The sequence below is a fragment of the Phoenix dactylifera genome, unplaced genomic scaffold, assembly GCF_009389715.1.
Source record: "Phoenix dactylifera cultivar Barhee BC4 unplaced genomic scaffold, palm_55x_up_171113_PBpolish2nd_filt_p 000331F, whole genome shotgun sequence".
In the NCBI taxonomy this organism is placed as follows: Eukaryota; Viridiplantae; Streptophyta; class Magnoliopsida; order Arecales; family Arecaceae; genus Phoenix; species Phoenix dactylifera.
In genome coordinates this window covers 23,829-47,380 of record NW_024067794.1, presented here as the reverse complement: position 1 = coordinate 47,380, position 23,552 = coordinate 23,829, and the positions used below count along the sequence as shown (strand labels likewise).

Sequence of the window (23,552 nt, the reverse complement as noted above, 5' to 3'; positions counted from 1 at the left end):
CAAACTTCCATGTTTGGATTGCGGTTTTAAAGAATATCATTTACCATAACATAGATTGGAGGAGTTTCTGAAGATTCTCAGAATTGCAAACATGGAAATGAAAGTCATGATAGTGATAAAAAAACAATGCATAAAAAACATAGCAAAAGAAGATTAAGAGGGAGAAATTTAGTTGATGAAAAAAGGCTAAAATTCTCAAACCAAAAATGCAAGTATAAATATAGTTTTTATAAGTTAATATATATAGATTTAGGAATCAAGCACCAAATCTTTTTTCCTTCAATTTTTGATATAAAAAAATACTAATACACTATCAAAATTCTCCATAATTAGAAGCTGAAAATACTAATAAACTATCTAAGCAAGTGCCCGGTGGATTGTTGTTAATCTGTTGCAACTCCTTGCTCTATCTTTATTAGAAATTGGGATGCTAATTTATCCTACCCTATCGGGCATTTGATTCATCTGACCCTAAGGGCCTGCTTGGATATTCTTAGGATCGAGTTAAAAATTCTGTAGGAATCGGATCTGGTGGCCAATTTATCTTGTATTTCTTAAGAGCCTGTCCAAATCCATTTCAGATCTTGGAGCCTGTCTATATCTCTGTAGAAATATTTTTGATCTAGAGCCATGCTTAAATGGACGACACAATTTACGAATGTCATAGGATTTTTAGCCAAATCTTGTAGGGATACTCAAATTGGCCCTAACAGGGTGGGGTTTACACAACCCCCAATATATTTGGGGCAAGTACGATAATGATAAATCCAGCTCCAAACCCAATTAGATATAGATAACTCTTCACAAATCTTCTTTCCAAGGTTTAAAAAATCTATTTATGTGCAAAAGAAATAAAAAAATAATAGCTTTACTCGATCCAATGTGTCCAACCCACCTAGTCTAACTCTGCCCGCTCCGTCGTGTCCTGAGATAGCAAGGAGCAGGTATGGGTAATAGCCTACTTGAATCCATTGCCAATCTCTATTTACGGCCTAATCATCATGAGCTTAGGCTTCAAATACACGCTAATCTCTAAGTTGGGTCATCAAGTTATGAACTCAATGGGCCCAGCTTGACCCAACTCCCATATTAATCGAACTCCAGGGAAGTAGTGCGGAAGAGGGGCTCCCGGCCTGGCCATGGCGAATTCGGACCCCGATAAGCTTATGATCAAAGGCGATAAACTGTAATTTTTTTCAACTGTTTTCTTCTCTATCATCTCTTTCAAACTCCTCCATTCTTCTTTTGGATTCTCTTCACGATTTATTTTCCAGTTTATTTTGGAATTTTTTCGCTCAAAAAGATTCGTTTGAATATGTTGTCGATCAAGTTGTAGATCTTATGTCGTTCTTTTTCCAATATGTTATTATCGAAGAATTTCATATATTTCTATACGATTCGAGCAATTTCCGTTGATTGGATGAGATTGAAGAATGTCTGATACCCAAAAGTTTTTCTTGGCTGACTTGATTGCTGCAATACTAAATCCAAAACTTACCCGTGGGTTCGAACTTAAAGCGTGGAGGTGGACTTATAATCTGAACAAAACCCTTGTTGTTCCTATGCCTTATATAGATCGTTTCTTGGAACCTTTTGAGATTTTAATGAGATATGTATCGAATGGGGAAACGGTGAATTCGGTCCCTGGGAGCTTGCGTTTCGAGCTCTCTTTGATCGATTGACCCCCTGGATCGATAAAGATTGAGGTCAGAGCCAATTTGTTCTTTGCAATAGAGGTGCTCAAATACTTCCTTCTGTAGGTGAGCCATTAATGGATTGCTCGGATGGTTGGCATTGTAATCATGGCATGCATGCAACAGAAATTGGCAGTCTGCTTTGCTATGTTAGCATATCAGTCGTCCAATTAATGCATGGGCGTGTTTACGTTTTCAAATTTTGTGATTTTTAGCTACTATTGCGGTGCCAGATTGGGTTTTCTTTGAATCTGTTAAAGGCCTGTTTGGATGTATGGACAATAATTACCAAGAGATAAAAGAATCATGGGAATCGAGTGATGCAACAAAAAGATCTTTTGTTTAAGTTTTACTTTGGTTTATTGTTATAACTGATCTTTGGATGATTATAGGATATTTGTTCAAAGAAAAGTCATAATAACCATACTAAATATTTAAATTAAAAAAAGAAATACTTAGTTTTCTTTGAATCTCTTTGATAAGTTGACCCTTGGTTTGATACAGATGGAGGTCAGATCCAATTTATTCCTTGCAATCAAGGTACACAAATATATTCTTCTAAAAGCAGCCATTGATGGATGACTGGATGGTCGGCATTGTAATCATGTCATGGATGTGATATAAATTAGCAGTTACTGTGCTTTGATAGCACATCTATCCTCCAATTAATACATTGTTGTGTGTAATATTTGAAATTTTATGATATCTTACTAGTATTTTAGTGCCAGGTTGGGTTTTCTTTGAGTCTGTTAAATAGTATGGACTATGGCTTGGATGGTTGGCATTGTAATCATCTCATGGATGCAATAGAAATTGACAGTCTACTGTGTTATGATAGCACATCAACCTCCAATTAGATTTGAAATCTTATGATGTCTCGCTACCATTTTACTGCTGGGTTAGGTTTTTCTTGTATCTGTTAAATAGTATGTTTTGGGTGTAATATACCTTTGAAATTTGGACCATGAGTTAAAAAAAAAGAATCTGAAGATGCACCAGGTTTAAGATTTTTAAAAAAATCTGATGGATACTTATACATCTTCCAGGTTTAATATTTGAAGAAACAATTCTTAAATTTGTTTATTACTATTAGGATGCTTTTTAGTTGCATTTATAATAAGCATTTATTGAAAATTATTTAAAGCATTCTAAGTTGTTCAGGGAATGGTCCTGTATGCTCTCATTTGAAATGTCCCTAATATGTTAATGTCTAGTTGTAAAGTAGCCTTTGGAAAATCTCAAAATAACCTTTCTCAGTTTGAAATGTAATCAGTGATGTACTAAATTTAATCAGAGATCTATAGGGATTTTTGCTCTTGCTATGTTGATGGATGATGATGCTTCTTTGAGGTGGAGAGCTACTGACTAGAACATTGCATCATTTGCATTATTATATATTTGATGTCTGATGCCATGGGAAAAATTCAACTAGTTAATTTTCTCTTGTCAGATTGAGGATGGAAAATTGGTATCTTTGGGGGTTTGGAATTTTTGAGGACACAAGTGCTCTGATGCCATGGGAAAAATTCAACTAGTTAATATTCTCTTGTCAGGTTGAGGATGGAGAATTGGTATCTTTTGGGGTTTGGGATTTTTAAGGACATAAGTGCTAATCCTCCAATGCAGTTTTATATTATTTTTAAGCATCGATTGCATCCACTGGGGACTCTTTTGAGGAAAAAAGTGATCTGCAGATACTATTTTGTTGATTGGTATAGGGTTTGTAGAAGCAGAAGATTAAGACATGTTCTTGCTATTGGAAATGGGGCAAGAATGATGTATCCATTTATTTTTTATATAATATCTTGAGAAAATTTTGGAAACTGATGAACTTTTGCGCAATTATTGGAAACTCCAACTGAGAGAATGTGATACACCGCAGTTCAAATAAACATGGTTCAGAATCTGGTGGTTTATCCTACATCTGAAAACGTGGGTCCTTTGGAAGAAGCAAAAATATGTAAAGACACATATTTGTTTGCGTGGTCCTATCATTATTAAGTGATGACATATTTAACTTCTCAGCTGAGGAGAGTGTCTTAGATGAGAGGTGTAAAGCTATTTTGTCATTTTGTGTTGAATACCAGACTTTATGTTCTTAGCAATTTGTACGGGTAAAGTTTGTACTTTTTTGCCCCTTTTATGCCACCCTTTTGTTTGTTAGTCTCTGAGGCCCCTGCTTGCTTCTACCCCACGGCTGGGCAGTTGCCCTTTTCATGTTGCATAAGATATTGTCCTTGATATGCTTTTCTTTGTTACTAATATAACACTTTCCCTTATCTGCATTCCCTCAAGAAATCAAGATTTGTTGTCTAGCTGATACAATTCCATGTTTTTAGACTTTTTATTAAGTATTCATGTCAGAAGTCTTAGTTTGTTATCTTGAATTAGTATAAATACAAAAACCAGTTGACCAGATATTTAAGGATATATTTTTGAAGTTCCTAACTGAATGAGCATTCATCCTTTTGTTTTAGTGCCCTGAACCACCAATAGTTGATGTCTTGAGGTAATCATATTGATCTTTATCTATGTTTTCCGACCAATTGATGCTTGAACAATTGAATTTGTTTAATAACCAGTTTATTTGGTCATGGAAAAGTGTATTGCTTTCAGTTTTTTCTCAAATATGATATGGGAGATTGCTTAAAATTCTAGATAATCCACCCTGTTCACCCATTTGTATCAAAGTATCGGTAATTTAGGGGTTTGTCATGATGGAAGTAGAAACCTATGTGATCCTGCAACATTTGTATCCATATTGGCAATTGAAATCTTTTGCAAGTGCTTTCAAATGGGTTGTGTTGATACTCCAAGAAGAGCCCAGAGGCTGGTTGAGGCCTGAATGTGCATTTGGGTTCTGAAATTACCAGCAGATTGGGTAAGGTTCTTATAGTTATTACAGAAGGTTGTTAATCAGAAATTGAAACAGCCTTTTTGGAAGACAAGAGGACATAGCAACATCCTTTTGCAGAAGGGTTCAGTATCTTGCTACTATTATTATTCTTTTATCTTCATGTATACCCAAGGATTGAAATGTTATAATGCTTGTGTGGATTGATTACAATATGATGGAGGGAGAGCTAAAATAACCAGATGTTAATATTTTTTCATATAAAATAATAGATGTTTGTTTATCGATGTTTTCTCAGCTGAATAAAAAAGAGAAATTCCTGTTACAGAAGATGGCGAGAAATGTTAGTAGTTTTTCTCATTATATCATTATTTTTTTCCTTTTGTAGAACAAAACTCAGTTTTACCAGATGGAGTGCAGACTGGAAGACTGCTACCTCGTTGTACGAGCAAGCTGGTCAGCTACTAATATTTGTTTCTTTCTTCCATACACAATCTACGCTCCTGTCTCTTACATATTAATTCTTTTATCTGTGTTAAAGCTATTGCCTACAGGTTCAGGAAAGACAATGAGAAAGCAAAAGCAGCATTTGAGAAGGCTTCCAAAGGACAAGAAATTATTTCATCGTATCCTCCCTTGCTATGATTACATCATATTCTCCTTAACTTTTCATTATTCATACTTGCCATTTGTATGTTCTGCAAGAGATGGCAACTGTACCCTTGACAATCTTGATAGGCCTTGGGATGCTGCCAAGCATATGGAGTCCGCTGCAGCTCTGGCGAAGGAACTTGGCCACTGGAATGAAGTTTCTGATCACTACAGAAGGGCATCTGAATTATATATTGAATGTGGAAGATCACAGCCTGCTTCAGATGCCGTTGCAAAGGCTGCTAGGTAGAGAGAAGCATTCTGGCATTTCTGTGTTGCCAAATTAATCAAGTAGCTGGAATGTATTTAAGGGGCTAAAGTTTTGTTTATGTCATTGTATGCTCAGTGCTTTGGAAGAAGTGGTCCCTGATGAAGCTGTTCGGTTGTATACTGATGCTTGTGTAATTTTAGAAGAGGATGGAAAGGAGCATATGGCTTTTGATTTATATCGTGCTGTGACGAGTATTCATGTTAAACTTGGAAGGTAAGAATATTCACATATTGACATCATGCTGAATTATGTGAATTTGGAAGCTTTCTTGATACATGTTTTTCTTGAACATTGTGTGCTTGAACAAATATTTCCTTCACAAGTTTGTCCTAGTGTGTCAGCATGTAACCTGTCATTGGTATCGAATGGTAAATCATAACACATACACAGAAAACTTATCCCAGTTGTGGTTCTCTCCATCTATTTCTGCATTTTGCTGTTATTTTGAGTGGGAGTTTGTGCCTTTTTCTTCCCATCCATGTAGAAGACATAGCATTAGATCATTTTTGTAGACTGTGTTACATATATTTGAGTTGTGAAGGATTCTGTGCAGTTACTTGCTAAGATTTCTACATTAGGTCATTATCTATATAACAGCCAGTCTTTTTTTAGGTATGGACCATTTTGTTAATTATCGTACCCTCTGTTGCAATCATTAACTAGGGTACTGCCTGTCTGCGCTGTAGGGTACGCAATGTGCCAGTAAGGTACAACAAGGGATGAGGGTGCCATCAAGTGCAGTTGATAAATTCATTGGGGTCGGCACCAATGACCTCGGTTTTCATGTCCTTCCCTCACCTGATTCAACTGTGTTTGCTGTCCTAGTTCTTAGAAAAGATACAAGCATGGGACAGGGTAAGACATTCCTGTAGCATGAGTGCTGGCACAGACTGATAGGAACTGGCATAGGCTCATTATGTTTTCCATAAGCACGGCAATTGAATGGCATGGGAATGTGTTCTGATACTTTAAACCGTAATCAAAATCCACATTTCAGAAAGTGAACCATGAAAAATTTCCGCTGTGTCTTTTGACGTCAATCTGCATGCCCTCTTCAAATGATCTTCGAAAGTCTAGTTCATGCAACAGTAGAATCACTATCATTCATAAGCTTTGTTTATATGGTCATTGTTCATTTCTATCACTGAGTATTCACTTCACATGATATCCGTGTCTTTTTTCCAGAAATATTATGATCATTTTGCGGTTATATAATGAGCTTCCTGAAATTATTTGACAAGCAAGCATAATCTGTAAGCAGATCATGTCACCTGTAAACAGAACTTCAATAGCTTGAAAAGAGAAATACATGTAAAAGATCTTGCACTTCTTAATAAAATTCACCAATTACATAAAAGAAAGAAGTGAAATTATATGAAAACAAAACATATAATTAAATCCATAGCAAGACTGATTTAAGGGCACTATAACTCTTGGAAGAAAATTTTCCTCTCAATCTTAAGAACAAGCATCTGTTCCATTAATTTGAATTTGGCATAATCTAATGCAAAAATAGTAGTATAACTTGTGTTTTATTTGCTTAAACCTATTTGTTATTTGAAAAAGTCATTAGAAATATACAGCAAGGGAGTTTATTAATTTTAATGTCATCAACTTGGCACTTTCTTTGATTATAAATTTGAGAATACTTGGGAAATATTTAGTAAGTTTTGTTACCAGGCCTGTCACTTTTGATCAAAATTTTGCATGCTAAATATCAAGTTCCAGTAGTATGCACCTTCGGTATACAGGCTTGCCGAAGGTGTTCCAATCCAAGCTTAAGTTGTTCATGATTGTGCCATTTTTGGTAAATACAGGCATCCTATTAGTGTTGCCTATGCTGAAATGTCAAGTTCCAGTATGCACCTTCTAAAGTACATTTTATTGCTTTTTACTTTTTAGCTGAAAAGTTATTAGTATAACTTTAAAAGCAGAAATTACTCTTGCATAATAATGCTCAATTTAAATGTATGATTTCTGTGCCATTGCACTGAATTATATTGATGCAGCCACTTAATGGGAAATCATTTAGGCTGCATATCAGCATCACAACTGAAACTGATTAGAGTCTTAAATATTTTTAGGTAATATCTGGGGATCATATATATATATATATATATATATATATTGAATTCTAAATTCTTTTGGTTTAGTTGATTTGAAAAGATATATTTTGATCTTTTACTTTCCCTTCTTTAAAGAGAATTGGGAGAGACTTGAGAAACTCAACATAAACTTTATATATGTATTTTAGGGATCTTTTCTATTAAGTCCTATGTTCCTGTATTCTATAAAAAGGAAACACTAGTAACTGTGAAAATGTCATTTTGAATTGGAATAACGTTATTATTTGAGGTTTGTTTTTTTCCTACTTATATCTCCTATCCCTTGCTTATATCTTCTTCTTGTCCTCAATCAACTTTTTCCTTGTGTTTTAATTTGATCTATTATGCTATATATATGTTCTCTATTCCCTAAATCCTTATGGTAACATGGGATGCCTCAAATCCTAGAACTCCTGTAATCTCTCCATTTCCTTAATCTTTTGATATGTTAAAATCGGTCCTCCATCAAGTTTAAGGTAGTGGACCATCAAAAACACTTGTGGCCGAATAATGCACTTTAGTAGCTTGTCCCGTTGATTGTACTTTTGCCTATCAGTTGGAGATTGCATCAAGGATTCTTAGCAGCCATATACTGAAACAAATGTTTTATACTTTTGTATTATTTTTGAATATAGAAATTGCTTAATTTTTAAATCATTGAGGTCATCACCTAAATCCACAAAATCGAAAGTTCAAAACATACAGAAAGCCTCTTTCTTACCACTGGCAAATTTAAAAGATATGCTGGTTATTAATGTAGTAAAGGCACAATAAGAAGGGTTGTTGATGTATGAATGTAGTCTTTTGATGCAATAACAGCCAAAGACTTTGATTTTAAAGACTGAGCTTGGTGGACTGTTGTGTGATCTTCCATATCCATCAAATTGGGTTCCTTTTCGGATTAGCAGTGGCCCTATGGATAGTACCACTTCCTACAAAGAGGTTAAAAGATGCCTGCTGCACTCTGGCCAAGCTGCACAGGTGTCTAATTAATGAAAATATTTATATATAAAGGCCAATGTCTGAGAAAGTATATTGCAAATCTTGAAAAGTTACTTTATATGTCATTTGATCTCTGTCATTCTTTGCAGGTATACAGATGCGGCAACAGTTCTTTTAAGATGGGGTGTAGCTGCTGATAAGTGCAATGCTGTCAACAGTCAGTGCAAGGTGCTTCTTGCATCATATAACTTCCATTTGCATGAATGCAGTTATAAACAGTGAATTTTGATAAACTATTATTGCGTTCTTCTGAGAAATGAAAAATATCTGCTGAAGAAATTCCTTATATTTTTAGCAAGGAATTGCATTTTATTTGCGATTATTTGTAATTACATAGCATTTGCCAATTTCTAATGGAAAGTGCTAGCTGGTAAAAAATGTCAGAGCAAATTGCCAATGGCTCAGAAAGCAACCTAATCTTATAGATTCACTGAATTTAACCGTCTGTATCATAACTATTTTACTGTGCGGATTGAGCATGTTTCTATACCTAGATGGGTATTTGTCCTTGTGCCTTAGGGACCATTGCCTTTTTTCTAATAGTCAATTCTGCAATGCTAGATTTCTGTCTTATTATGATTTTTCTGAATAATTATACTTGAAATCGGTAGTGTATGTTCTTATGTTCGTGAATGCAATGAAAATAATTATTTGCCAATTTTGAACATAAATGCAGCAAAAATATTGAACAAAAACTCATGATGGAAAAATTTTAAATTTTTAGCATGTTTTTTTCCATCTGAAATCTAAATAATATGCCGCAAATTTCAAAATTGTGAAATGTATAAAATATGTTAGCATGTTTTGATAGTTATTTTCAAAGTAGGACTATTCTCGATATAGTAAAACAAATTATACTGCACTTAGATAATGCTGCCTCATGCAATTATTGCCCCGGCAAATTATTTTGAACCTTGTTACTTGTCATAACTCTTTTTTTAAGAACTAGGATGAGAGAAATTCCGGCCGAAATTCGGGTGAAGGCAGGATGTGAAAAATCTTTTGTGCCAACCCACAAAGACTTCATCAACTCCACAAGTTGACATCCTCACTTTTGACTTGACTTGGACTTATTTATTGAAATGTTAAATCCATGGATTGAAGTATTGTGATGTACCAGTAAGGTATTGGTACTGGTATTTTCCTAGGTACCATACCATTCTAGACATGTAAGGTATGGGTTTGAAAACCAGAATTGAAAGTTAAAACCTTGTAACAACTGTTCCTATGGCTAAGCTGCATAGAGCATGGGAAGGTGACTTATGCCACTAGGACCCTAGGGGTATCCTGCATTGTGCTTGAGGAGGCGGTCAAGTGGCTGTTAAACACGGCATTCAATAATAGTGGTGCTCACCAAGATATGCTGAACCGGCCCGTACCGGTCGGATCAGCCCATACCGAACTGGTACCGGCGCCGGTTCAGCCCATACCGAACTGGTACCGGCGTCGACCGGTTAGGTTCGGCCGCAGAAAATTGTTGCGGCTTCTACGGGGCCGGAACCGACCGGTACAAGGCCGAACTGGACGGAACTATACCGATTCCGTTCGATTCGGCCAGGACTCGGTGTGAAACGGCACCGAGTTTGGTTTTCACAGCGCTGCGCACTGTGGCTGTGGCATTAAATGCCAAAGCCGAGCGTGCGCGCGGCGGGCCATCAGTCCGGTACCGGTTCGGCAATTCTTGGTGCTTATCCCCTTGTCCAGGACTGTTGGTGGATCGTGGCCTCTCTACATTCTTTTGATGTGACACATATTTATAGGGAGGCAAACAATGCAGCCGATTGGGTGGCAACTTGTATGGCCGACCACCTTGGAGTTACTCTGTGGGATTCCAACTTTGTTGCTCCTCAACTTTTGGAAATTTTGTCCTCAGACTCTCGTAGATATATTTATACAAGAAATGTATAGTATATCCGATCCACTTTAAAAAAAAACTTAAAAACCTTATAGACCTATTGCCAAATTGTAAAACCTCTTGCATGCTTTTAGCATGTCTAGTCATGGAAAAACAAGCATTAGGAATAATTTAATCATGCATGCTGTCGAATTGCATAAACTCAAAAGACCCACATCTCACATTAAAATTGTGCCATCTCATTCATGAGTATTAATGTATTATATGTGAAGCTAGATCAAAAGAATCACATGGTCTAATTCAAGATAATATAGCATTGCTCCATGTGATATTTGGTTTGATAATTATATCATTCATTTTCTTTCTTTTGAGTAGAAGAGTAGGCAATAGGCTACATGGCAGGAGGTGGTGTCCCAAATACCCTTAACCACAGACCGTTGTGAAGGCAGGATTTTAGTTGATGCCTCTAGTATAACAACCAAGAGTATCTAATGACTTGGATAATTCTTGTTATCTAGGACATGATTCTAGCTTGTGCAGGGAAGCAAAATATAGCTCCATAAGATTATGCATTAATGAAACTATAGATTGCATAGGCCATATTTGTCCCTCATTATGGTTATTGAAATTCCAAGACTCAAATCCTTCGGTGCACTATATAGTAAAAATATTTTACATGAAGTTTGGCTCTGGTCTTGGGTCCACTAACAAAGGCCTCATCCGTAAACATATCACAAAATTTTGATGGTGATTGGTGAAAATTCTAGGTTTCTCCTTGTTGAATGTCAATAAAACAGCCATAGATTTTGTGGTCACCTATTTGTTCCTTGTCACCATTGAGTGGTAATACTAGTCCTCCACTGCCTTCACCATGATCCTACAAACCTTCTTGCTATTGCAACCCGCTTTGATTCTCCTACACATCATGAAAACCATTGTGCATAACCATCATTTCATCCATCTCTTTACTTCATCCATCTCTTTCCTACCACATTCTCACCATCTCAACAATGATCTTATTCTTAATATCATCCTCTTGAACAAAAATAGGTGGTCCTAGCAACCTCTTTGACTGAAAGTGGCCAGGAAAATATTTCAATTCAGGGACTATGTTTAACTTACGGTTGGGATTTGAATTTAAAAGGAGTGTACAGTTACAGATCGTGAGAGGGGAGATAGAGGTGGCACTGTTGAGAGGTGTTGTTATTCTTAGTTCTTGGGAATAGAGAATGACATCACAACAAGAATAAGAGATTCATGATGGTAAGATGATCGTGGAAGAAGATGAAAATCAGGAGAAAGAAGCCTCCCCAGTTCATATGAGATGTTGAGGCACGTACAGAGCATGGATGAAGCTAGAGGTGGGCAACGGGCCGTGCCGGGCCGGCCCGGCCCAGGCCCCCCGGGCCCAAAAACTAAACGGGCCGTGCCTGGCACGGCCCGTCCAGCACGGAAGGCCAGCCCGGCCCGGCCCCAGGCCCCTCTATTGGTGGGCCGGGCCGGGCACGGCACGCCACGGGCCGTGCCTGGCACGGCCCGTAACGGGCGCAAACGGGCCGTGCCAGGCACGGCCCGCAACGTCTCCAAACGGGCCGTGCCTGGCACGGCCCGTAACGGCTCCAGACGGGCCGTGCCAGGCACGGCCCGTCTGGAGAGGGGGGAGGAAAATAGCCGTTTCCAACGGCTATTTTCATGAAAATGACCCTTTTACCCCTCCCAACAGTCCAATAGCGGCTGAATTGAGGGGTATTTTGGGAATTTTTTTTTTGAGCTTCTATAAATAGCCCATTCCTCCCTCATTCTCACCACACCAAACCTCTCATTCTCTCCTTCTCTACTGCTATTATTTCTCTCTTCTAAAGTGCTCTTCTAGCAATTTAATTTTTAGTTTGTTCAAGTGCTACACAAGAGGAGGTTCCTGTTGAGAAGAGAAGGTCGCTTCTGTTGAGAGCACAAGAGGAAGCTTGGAATCTCGGCTCTGCCTCTGCCCTCCGACCCTCTACTCAATTCCTCCTTGCGGTTAGTTTTTATTTTTTGAATTAATCATAGATATGTCATCTTTTGAGGAAAGTCAGTTTGGCATTCCTGTTTCTGAGGGAGAAGAAACTAATCCCCAACCCCCTGTTCCTAGTTCCTCTAGAACTGGTGAACCGAGTGAAGGTCAAACCTCTTCTCGTAAGAGGACTAGTACTGTATGGAATGAATTTGATAGAGTTATGGTTGAGGGAGTCTGGAAAGCTAAATGTAAAAAATGTGCCAAACTTTATAGTTGTAGTAGTAGTAGAGGAACAGGGCATTTAAAAAGACATCAAGAGAGTCATAGGATCCATGATTCTCATGCTCAAACTCAAAGTACCCTTAATATACAAGGGGGATTACTTGTAGGTAATTTTGCATATAATCATGAAAATCAAAGAAAAGCACTTGTAAAATGGATAGTTAAGGATGAATTACCTTTTAGTTTATGTGAATCTTTTAATTTTGAAGAATATGTTCAATTAAACCTACAACCTGCTTACAAAAGAACTAGTAGGCGTACATTTAGAAGAGTAGCTATGACCAAATTTTTAGCAATGAAACAAAATTTAATTGAAACACTTTCTACTTTAAATGTAAAAATTTCATTAACTTCTGATATTTGGTCAGCATCTGTAGGTAGTAATTGTTTTATTGCCATTACTGCTCATTATATTGATAATGATTGGCAATTAAATAAACGTATTCTTGCTTTTCGTGCTTTTGATTTTCCACATTCTGGGCAACAAATTTCAAATATAATTTATCAAACTGCATGTTCATATAATATTAATGATAAAATTATGTCTATTACTTTTGATAATGCATCTAATAATAATTCTGCTGTTGTATTATTAAAAGACTCATTGCATCCCATATTAGATGGAAATTTACTGCATATTAGATGTGCATGTCATATCTTAAATCTTTCTGTTCAAGCTGGCATGGGCATGATTCAAGATGTGATTTCAAAAATTAGAAATGCAGTTTCTTTTATTCATGCTTCTAGATCAAGACTTCAAGAATTTAAGGAATTATGCATAAATCATGGTAAACGTTTTAAAAAATTTAAACTTGATGTAATTACTCGTTGGAACTCCACATATAGCATGATACATGATGCATACCCATATAAAAATTTATTAAGTGCATATATTAATGATTGTGGATTAGGATTTACATTGACTGAAACTGATTGGAATAAAGGAAAAATTTTGGAAGATTTTTTGCTTAGTTTTTATAATGCTACCAATGTTCTTTCTGGTATTTATTACCCTACTTCATGTTCATTTTTACAACAAGCATATATAATTAGTCAAAAATTTGCAGAACATAGATATGATGATGTTTTAATGCCTATTATTGACCTAATGGAATCTAAATGGAATGAGTATTGGGACAGGATATGTCCTATGCATAACTTAACTGCTGTATTTGATCCTAGAGTTAAATTAAATGGCGTGCTAATTTTGCTTGATGCATACTCTGAAAATATGAATCAAGATGCTGAATCTGCTAAAGATGAGGTAAAAAAACTTCTTTATGATATTTATGCTATATATGATGAAAAAATTCGTGGATCTAGAACACAAATACAAACCTCTATTTCTCCTTCTAGTAGTTCTCGTTCGTCATCTATTTTTTCATTCATTGCACAGAGAAGACACACACATGCTTCAAGTTCCTCTTCATCTTCTTCATCTTTAAGTAGTGAACTAGAATTTTATTTACGAAATGATCTTCATTCTGCATATGATGAAAATCAAATAGAGAATCTAGATGTATTATCTTGGTGGAAGAGTGTTAGAAATCAATATCCTGTTATGTCTGCAATTGCACGCGATATTTTAGCTGTGCCGATGTCCACGGTAGCATCGGAATCCGCTTTTAGTGCAGGTCGGCGTGTTCTTGACGAAAAGAGAAGTAGGATGACGGGCGAAACGGTGGAGATGCTTCTCTGCTTCAAGGATTGGCTGGATGCTGAGGCAAGACTTCAAGATAAAGGTGGACATAATACAACATCCTCTGATGATGATGATACAAACACTACTGAAGACTGAAGACTGAAGACTGAAGAGTGAATACTGATTCACTGAATCACTGATGATTAGTAAGATTTCTTAATTTTTTATAATTGTACATTTTTATTGTATTCTGGAGGTCAGACCAAGGTCCAAACCTCGGCCCTTTCTTAGTTTCTTATTGTATTCTAGAGGTCAGACCAAGGTCCAAACCTCCCTTCATGTACCATTTTGATTTAAATTAATAAACTGGTAGGGGTCTATGCCAAACCCCCCACCATTAAGGTGGCTTTATATTCATAAATCATAAATTCTTAGTGTTCAATATTTATTAATTTATTAAAAAAATTTATGAATCATTAATTTTTATCGGGCCGAGCCGGGCCCAGGCCCGGACCGTGCCAGGCCCGCGTGCCAGCCCGGCCCAGGCCCTTATGGGCCGTGCCGTGCTGGCCCGCGGGCCGTGCCGTGCTTGGCCCGCGGGCCTAGACCGGGCCGTGCCGGCCCAGGCCCGAAGCGGGCCGTGCCAGGCACGGCCCGCTGGCCAGGACCCTCTAGCCCAGCACGGCCCTCTCAAAGGGGCCGTGCCAGGCACGGCCCGCTTCGTGCCGTGCCGTGCCGGGCCGTGGGCGGCCCGGCCCAGTGCCCATCTCTAGATGAAGCCTTCATTTTTATATTTTGTCAGTTTCCCCATCACAGGAGCGGGACATTCACATGTTAATTAAAAATTTAATTCCTACTAGGTGTGAGAAGCATGGTCTTTTCTTCCCTTTTGTGCATTTTTATTACTTTGTGAAAGTTACTTGTGATCTTTTTAAAGTTTTACTTTAGCAAGAGAAGGTGGAAGGTGTGTCAGCTGAATTTGGGAGTTAGGGAGTTCCTTGAGAAACTCACATGGCAAGAAGATTGGAGGGTAGGATTGGCTGAGTGGAGAACCCCTCTAGTTTTGGTGTATTTTGGACTTCTTTCAGAATCCAATAAAAGATTATAGTTATCCTTAGGTTAGCTTTGTCCTTGAGAATCCCACTTGGGCAAGGAGATTAGAGAGGAGAATTGGCTGAGCAGGGATTCTTTGGTCTATTTTAGGAATACAATGAAGGAATGTAGTTTTCACTTGGAAGACATATTGGCACTTTTATATTAGTTTAGGGATATGAAATTAGTCTATCTCTCCCCCCTCCCCCTTTTTTTGGCTAGAAAGGGCATAACCCTAAGTAGTTTTCCTGAACTTCTCTGAGCACTAAAATTGAACTATAACCAGAGCTGCTAACTCACATAGTGGAGTAGGAAAGCTAGGACTCTAAACTCTGAAAACAGTATCAAAATGTCCATGTTTCAAGAACCAATAAGGAGTCTAATTGGCATCATGTTACACGTGAAATATCAATAAAATCAAAGGACTGCAATAATAAGCAAGCATCATGAAGAAGAGGCGGCTCTGGCTATGACCATCAGCTTGACAGTAGAGTTTGAGGGCATTTATTACCGCCATGGAATAGGATATGGATGTATTTGATTCATAGGATTAGAGAGAGTCTTATAAATAGGTATTTTTCTTGTTGTTTCAATAAAATGGTATCTTTTTGTTTATTCAGCATTGATGTTATCAAAAATGGCTGCTTAAGTGGTCCCTTTGATCGGTGTACCGCTTGGCTTCAGTCTTGCCAAAGGCACATCTAAGACATGCTTAGGTGCAAGGAGCAGGAGAAACCCAACTCAAGCACCTGGCCTAGCTCCAGGCGAAGCCCATTTGCTTAGGTGCAAAATGGTGTGCCTTTTTTGTGCTTTGAGAAAAGTCCAGGCATAGAAAAAGCATGCCTCATCATTTTTGAATCTCAGTCACTTGACTGCTCGGCCGCTTAATCATATTGATCAGCCAAAAGGGGAAAGTTAAAGAAGGGGGAGGGTGGATTAGGGATCTGAAGCCCTGATTGAGAGGACTCTATGTCCTCCACCAATGGATCTACGGCTCCAACTAGTTTTTCCATTGTCTAGTAAGTCCTCTCCCCTCCTCCTCCTTTGCTGCTCGCTGCCAATGATACTGCTGCTGTTGGTGCTCCTTCTCCTGCTCCTCTTCTTTTCATCTCTCTTCCTCCTTTGCTGCTGCCCTGCTGCCGGTAGTCCTCCTGCGCCTTTTCTTCTTCTTTTCTTCTCTCTTCCTTTTCTCCTCCTCCTCCTCCTCGTCCTCTTCCTACTCTGCAACCATGCTGCTGGTGCTGCTGTTAGTGCTCCTCCTCCTCCTTTTCTTCACTTTCTTCTTTATCTTCTGTTTTTCATCTTCTCTGCTGCTAGTCCTCTTCTTATGCTCTTTTCCCCTGTCTACTTCTTGGCAGTTGCTGATATGATATGGCAAACAGGGGACCCCATCCCTTTCTTCTTCCAAACAGAGGATTCAGTCCATTCTTACATGCCATGACCTTCTTACGTGTATGAATTTGAAGTCTAATTCTTCTACTATGTGCATTTATGTTTATAAATTGATGTCATGGCAAACAGGGGAGCTGGTCCCTTTCTTCTTCCAAACAGAGGATTCAGTCCCTTCTTATGTGCCATGACCTTCTTATGTGTATGAAGTCTAATTCTTCTACTGTTTGTATTTATGTTTATAAATTGATATCTCATAGTTAAATATGTTAATTATCATTTACCATTATTAGTTGTGTACATTTATATTTTTACTTCACTTTGTCAGGGCTCTTGCCTTGGGCCTAGGCTCCAAGAGACCTTAGCACATTAGTGCGCCTTGAGCCTTTGACAACTTTGCTTGGCCCCTTGAGCAATACCTGCTTAAGTGCTAAGTGTCCGTTTAGTTTAAGTGGCCGTCTTACCTGCTTAAAAGCTCAAATCACAATCTAGTGAATGAACTAAAATGCTTGGTGTCCATTGCTGAACATGTTTTATTACTATTGTTTTTATCAAAATACAGCATCTAGTATTCTAGCTGAAATGATATGGATTTTAGGTTAGCTTTCATCTATTTCTGCTTGAAACTTTGGAAGCAACTAAGATGTATCTTGATAGATTGAATGCAATAATATCTAAATTAAGAAGAGAGGAAAGTAATATTTTATCCTATATCCATGAACCTTGGCCTTCTTCTCATGGTAAGCAACCATTCATCACGTGATCAATGAAAACATTTGCTGCCAATTGGTCTTATATCCTGTATGCAACTACCTTAACCTTTTCTACCCTCCAATTAGTCAACTATATCATGTGCATCCTTACCCTCCCTCTCTTCATTTCTCTTTCTTGTAAATCCGCATTTCAACTTCAAGTTCGTTTTTTTTAGTTGTTTGAGGATCAATAATCCATCCAAACCACGGTTTTTCCTCCCAATATTGTCACTAATATATGTTGTACCTTCAAGAACATGACATCTTTATTGATAATAAGAGATGAGGTATAATTGGATATCTTCAAGTAGGTGTGTTGAATAATAACTGATCACAAAGTCTTTTAGGTGGTTGGTTGGAATAATGATTAACTATATATGTTGTGTTGTCCTGGAAGGTTTAGAAATTTCTACAATAAGTCATGTTTATTAATATCTGAATACTGGAATTGTTTTATGTAAACATTGCCCACTTTGTCCACTGATCTTGACTTCTTGTTCAAATTTTATGTTTTTAATTTTTGATAATTTCGATTGGTTGTCTTTATGTAGGCTTATCTGAGTGCTATCATAGTTTACCTTTATGCACATGATTTCCAGCAAGCTCAGAAGTGTTACAATGATTGTTCCCAGTGAGTTTCTAATGTAAATGTCTTTTATCAGTTTTTGTTTCTTTTTCTATTTTATGTTACCACTCATTGATTGTTCATTGTTGTATTTGTAAGTTTTTGCATTACTGAAACTGAATCTTAACTGAGACATCTTTTCAGAATTGAAACATTTCTTAATAGCGATCAGAACCGTTGTGCCAGCAAACTGTTATCTGCTTATGAGGAAGGTGACACTGAAGAAATCAAACGTGTTGCTAAGTCAAGCACCATTTCAAATCTTGATCATGTGGTAATTTATCTTAGTCATTTTCTAATACTAACACTATTTGATTACCAACATTAGCTTGTCATCAGACAAAAGCATAGTAGATCTTATGGTAATTGTATGATATGTGCTGTTTATCATGAAATGCTTTTAGCCTTTTAGTCAACATCAGGACATATTTATGCTGATATGCAAGCAGAATCTTTAGTATACTGGTAGTCATAAACTGTCCCCTGATTCATGTAAAAGATCACTTCATAATGTCATATGGCTAAGATTTCCTATCTTAGAATTCATCATTCGTCTATTTCCTAGTGTTTTAACACAAGCAGTTAGAGCCTTATAGGAGAAGGACATGGATACCTACAGGTATTATCCCAATTTGTAGTATGTACTGTAGGAAGAGTAGGGGAAGACCTAAAGTAACATGGAGAAATTGTGCAGAAGGATATGAAAAACTTCGAAATAACATCGAGGGAAATCCAAAATAGGATTTCTTGATGGATGAGTACTTATAACACTTACACCAAATATTGGGACAAGGCTTGATTGTTATGGTTATCGTTATTAACATGGCAATGGTGTGATCAGTTGTAGAAGACATGTGCAGATGCATAAATTTCTTTAAACAACTACAACTTTGGATACTTCTTTTTATCACTTTTCTGAAAAAATAAAAAAAATACAACTAAGTTACTGGCTATCTGTATGAGAATTTGAGTAAATCATGAAAGATTTCTACTCATTATCAGACCTCTAAACAAACTATTTTCTTAAGTTAGGGAGAAATCCTTTCAGATGTAGATGATCCATGTTGATGACTGAGATGTGGAGGAACTATAGTATTTCCTGGTAGAAACATTTCGTGATGTACATCTGAAAGTTAGTCTCATCAAGTTTGTTGGGTCCTACCATAGACCTCATTTTTAAGAGAACAAAAAAAATTGGCATAGCAAAATGGTTGTTATTTGTATTATGAAGAACATAGCATGCCAATCATATTCAAGCTACTTTCAACCTCTTGCATGCATCTTTTATGATGCTCTGGTTCATGTTGGGATTTGGAAAAAAGAACATCTGTTCAATGAAACCATGTACAGGATAAAATTTTTCTGTATATCAATGAGTCAGTCTATGAAGGGTTAGTGTACAGAATTTTTCTCCCAACCTCTTGTATGGTAGATATTGACTTTATCATTGGTAGATGTCCTATGAAGTGGATGATATGTTTCACACTGAATATTTCTCTTGACATAGTAAAAGTGAGTTACCAGCTTCCTATAGCTGGCCTCCTAGATTTGTTCATATTAAGTACATTTGTAGGATTCTTTCTTCGGGCCGTTCTTTTGGTGTTGGTATATTTAGCAGGCCATTATAAGCATTAGCTTTGGCAGCATTTTCTGTTTCCTCAGTTCTAGGTTCTAATTTGTTATTCGTTAGATCTCTCTGATGTCTTTTGAATGCTCCATGCCTGCCAATGAGCAACCACCAAATATGCACAGTAAGCCCTTTTTACTGAATCTGTTTTGTCAAATTTTTCTCATCATGATGAAAAATTCTGTTAGTTTAAAAGTGTCACAGAATGGTGGAAATCCCCATTTAATGATCTACTCAATCACTTTCTGTAACTGATGCTTTATTTTAGAAAACATATTTTGAGAGTGAAGAAATTTAGTCAACCTCATTAGTTTGGATAATGTGCACAAGAAACTTGACCATATCTTTATGCACATTCAATAGTGGAGATCTCAAAGAAAGGTGTTTGCTGGACAAGAGACAGAAGCACCTCTTTGAATATGGAGATGTAAACAAAATGCAAGGACAACCATTTTTAGATAATCCAAGAAAGATCTGGAGATGCTAATAAAATTGAGGGATACTTTTAACCCTATGCATGAGAGATGATCACTTTTTGGAATGGTTTTTAGCTTGGCATGTAGCTTAGCATGAAACTTCCAAGCATTTGGATGTTATCCTCTCATCTGGATGAAAACCATGGAGGACCATGAAGGTGGTAGTAATAGAATAGGATCATCTGGAAAGTATGTTTATTTGTTTATGAGCTACTAACAAAGCATCTTCAACTTAAAAATATGAATGAGACATGCATGTGTAGTCCCATCCTCCTCTGAAGCTTTTTCCTAGCTGCGTTTTTCTGACCACGTCAGGGATGCTCCAGGGTTTTCAACCTCCTTGTGATAATGGAATTCTTGTGCTCACTGGATGTATTTTTTCTTTTTCCACAAAAACGGATATCTTGGTGGAATCCTTATCCCACCATGCATTTGTAATGTGTAATGTAGGCAAATGATGATAATCTTCTTTTACATTAGGAGAAGCTTGATATTTTGAACATTTGGGGCTTTTCTTGGATCTTGGTTACCTTCTTGAATCTTTGTGAATTGATGTATAAATATTTTGATATGGTGGTGGTGTCAGTACTTATTTTGGTAAGACACTAATTTAGCTCCAAAAGCCACCTTGAGGCATATGTAGAGCAGAATAGAATGTTTTTGATGATAGAACCCTACCTATCAGAGACTTATTGGTAAGATTAATAATGAAAGAGCTTCATTTTGCTATGGCATGAGGATGATGTAAATGTCCTTTGCAGTTTGCACTGAAATGGTAGATTGAGGACTATCAACCATGTGACCTACAAAGCTAGATTTATGGTCACCCTTGGTGGTTGCTCCTTGGGGTACCTGATCTCATATGACAAAGGTGGCCTTCAATGTGGATGAAACATTTCGGAAGCAAGGGCCGTGATGTCATGTTGGGATACAACCACAGCGTAAAATATAGTGCACATGCATTATGTCCATGTTACAGGAAGACTTCCTGAGGCAGAAAGCCATGGAAAGTATGTGGCTAGGTCCATACTACGTAATAGGGTATAGTATGCGTTTTACAACTATACGAGAGAAACTTCTGCAATAGGTGCAAGCATTGCTAGAGAAGGCATGCAGAGTGATGGTTTGTTCTTATGCCCCTTTGTGCATTGAGCCATACAATGGAAAAGAGATAAAAGGAAAGAGGGACAAAGAAATTGTAGAATTGCTTGTACAGGTCACTTTTTGTTTTCATCACTGTGGTGACTATTAATTTGATCAACTAGCTTGTTCCCAGCATCTATTTCCGAGGCACGATTATAATTTATACTGAAAGTCATCTTTGTATTGGGGCCTCCTTTCTGGTGAATTTGCTGTCCAGATGCAGATTAATAAAGCACAGATACTTAGGTCCCATTGATGTAAATGACATCATAAGCTTAGAAGATCCGTGTGGATTTTCATGGTAAAACTCCGACTACGAATGTCAGGAAGTTCATTTGAGATGCTAAAATGACATCAGAAACGAGATGCTAAAATGACAGGGATATTGAGTGGAATTTTCTTTGCCTGCACTCAGACATTCTTGCCACACTTTTCTGCCAGATTCTTCTCTGATTTCAATTAGGTTTTAATTAGCTTATTCATATATGAGATGATGCAAAAAATCTGTTTTTTTCTCCCTCATCTGCTCTTTGACTAATGCAATTGCAGTCATTGCCAGCATATATGTACAACACATTGCATAGAAGAGCTGCATGATGACCTCCCCACTGTATAAGTGAAGAAGTAGATTAGATGCTTCAAATAGTTGGCAATGAGAATTTAGCAGAAGAGCCATGTGCAGGTGCTTCTGTATTCGCCCCTAAACCTACCTCGCTGTGAGTTATGTGGGTGAGAGTGAAGCCTGACTTGGATGAAATTTCAACCAAAATGATTGGCCAATTGAGTGAACATGATAATCCTTCACATAGATTCTGCTCTTTCTAAGATGTTCCTGGGTGAAGATTTGTCAAATCAATCTTCATAGAAAGATTCCTGGAAGAGGTTGATTGGATGACTTTGTCATGGCATATCCTTTCCAGCTTCCAAGCTAATTGATTAGTGAATATCATGGTTAGAATGATGAGGAGTGGCCCCATTGGTCCATTTAGACTAGCAAGTAGCGCTTCTTTCCTTGGAGAAGAGCTGGATATTTCTGTCATCCAAGCATGAAAGGAGGGAGGGAGGAGGGGAGAACCCAATAAGCAAGTCTGAACTTGGATGATTACAGGATCTTGGTTTAATACCTCTTAAGTTACTTTGGTTAACGGTTGTTTGTATGCCTAAATTTTATTCCATCTCCCGCTGAGCTTGTAGTGGAGTTCAGTGTATATGTCTGTGTTGACATATGTGTGATTTTATTTTGCCCGACAGTCGATGATATCTACATTAGAGTTGATTTATCATTTTCTGTGATTTCAACTCTGATTTTTAGCTCAAGGAATTCTGTTTCAATGCTTGCAGATAATCAGGCTTGCGAGGAAATTGCCAACAGGGGATTTGAAGGAGCTGAAGGGAGACGAGGCCAAGGAAGAAGAACCTCTAGATGAGAATGACCTCACTTGACCGATCTTAATTGGTTTGAGAAGTGCAAATCAAAATCGAATCCTTCGGTGCACAAAGTGTTTTTGTGGAGTTGTTGTTGAGGCCCAGTGGTGATACACATGTAAAAGCAGTTGCTTACCAATCTGATAGCCTGTCATGTAAAATTTACACTCCTTAAGTCTGCTATTGGACATTGCTGTTGTAACTTTAAAATCAATATCACATGAGCTTGTAAATGTCATGATTTGAAGTGGTTGTGTTGCGTCTCTTCCTTTGATGTGTTTGCTAGGTGTTACTAATGCCAACACCAAGGCTCTTTAATGCAGACCATTTTCCAAGTAAAAGACTCCCTTGAGAGTTGTTCCAGATGCGGTATCAGTTTGAGATGTCTGCAAGAAATCGACATATATGATCAAGTAATCATGCAGATATGCCTGGCTACTCAAAATTCCTTTGTTAAATTTGTTTTGGTACTTTGACTGATAACCGTGGCATTGCCTTTCTGTCAACGGTATTGTTGTTGTGGCTGTTGGCATTAGCTGTGCTTGTAGAGCATCTGGTGCAGAGTTTCCAAGTCAGAATAGCTTACTCTGTTGTTCCTTTCATACTGTAACAGATCTAACACTATATCTTTCAGCATATCAAGGGAAAACAAATGTTACATTTTATGTTCC

The 23,552-nt window shown here is 37.5% G+C and overlaps 1 protein-coding gene across 4 annotated transcripts; it reads left to right on the top strand.

The window, feature by feature from the left end:
• Nucleotides 1-1,048: 1,048 nt before the first annotated feature.
• On the top strand, nucleotides 1,049-23,140 carry LOC103697993 (gamma-soluble NSF attachment protein-like). Of its 4 annotated transcripts, none has more exons than XM_039118255.1 (10): nucleotides 1,078-1,186; nucleotides 2,199-2,234; nucleotides 4,937-5,004; nucleotides 5,090-5,174; nucleotides 5,287-5,445; nucleotides 5,546-5,683; nucleotides 8,667-8,745; nucleotides 18,137-18,216; nucleotides 18,355-18,484; nucleotides 22,798-23,140. In XM_039118255.1, exons 1-10 carry the CDS (start codon nucleotides 1,140-1,142, stop codon nucleotides 22,897-22,899), a joined length of 924 nt encoding a protein of 307 aa, XP_038974183.1. In that variant the 5' UTR covers nucleotides 1,078-1,139; the 3' UTR covers nucleotides 22,900-23,140. The 4 variants fall into 4 exon arrangements, with proteins under 4 accessions (XP_038974187.1, XP_038974185.1, XP_038974183.1 ...); XM_039118258.1 differs by having other exon boundaries at nucleotides 1,118-1,186; nucleotides 5,103-5,174; XM_039118259.1 differs by lacking the exon at nucleotides 2,199-2,234 and having other exon boundaries at nucleotides 1,049-1,186; nucleotides 5,103-5,174.
• The last annotated feature ends 412 nt before the right edge of the window (nucleotides 23,141-23,552 follow it).

Bases quoted from the DNA above. Each gene is read 5' to 3' on its own strand.
- LOC103697993 (XM_039118255.1), top strand. From the start codon at position 1,140: ATGGCGAATTCGGACCCCGATAAGCTTATGATCAAAGGCGATAAACT. The intron at 5,684-8,666 runs GTAAGAATATTC...CATTCTTTGCAG, and splicing joins ATTCATGTTAAACTTGGAAG to GTATACAGATGCGGCAACAG. The intron at 18,217-18,354 runs GTGAGTTTCTAA...ACATCTTTTCAG, and splicing joins TGTTACAATGATTGTTCCCA to AATTGAAACATTTCTTAATA.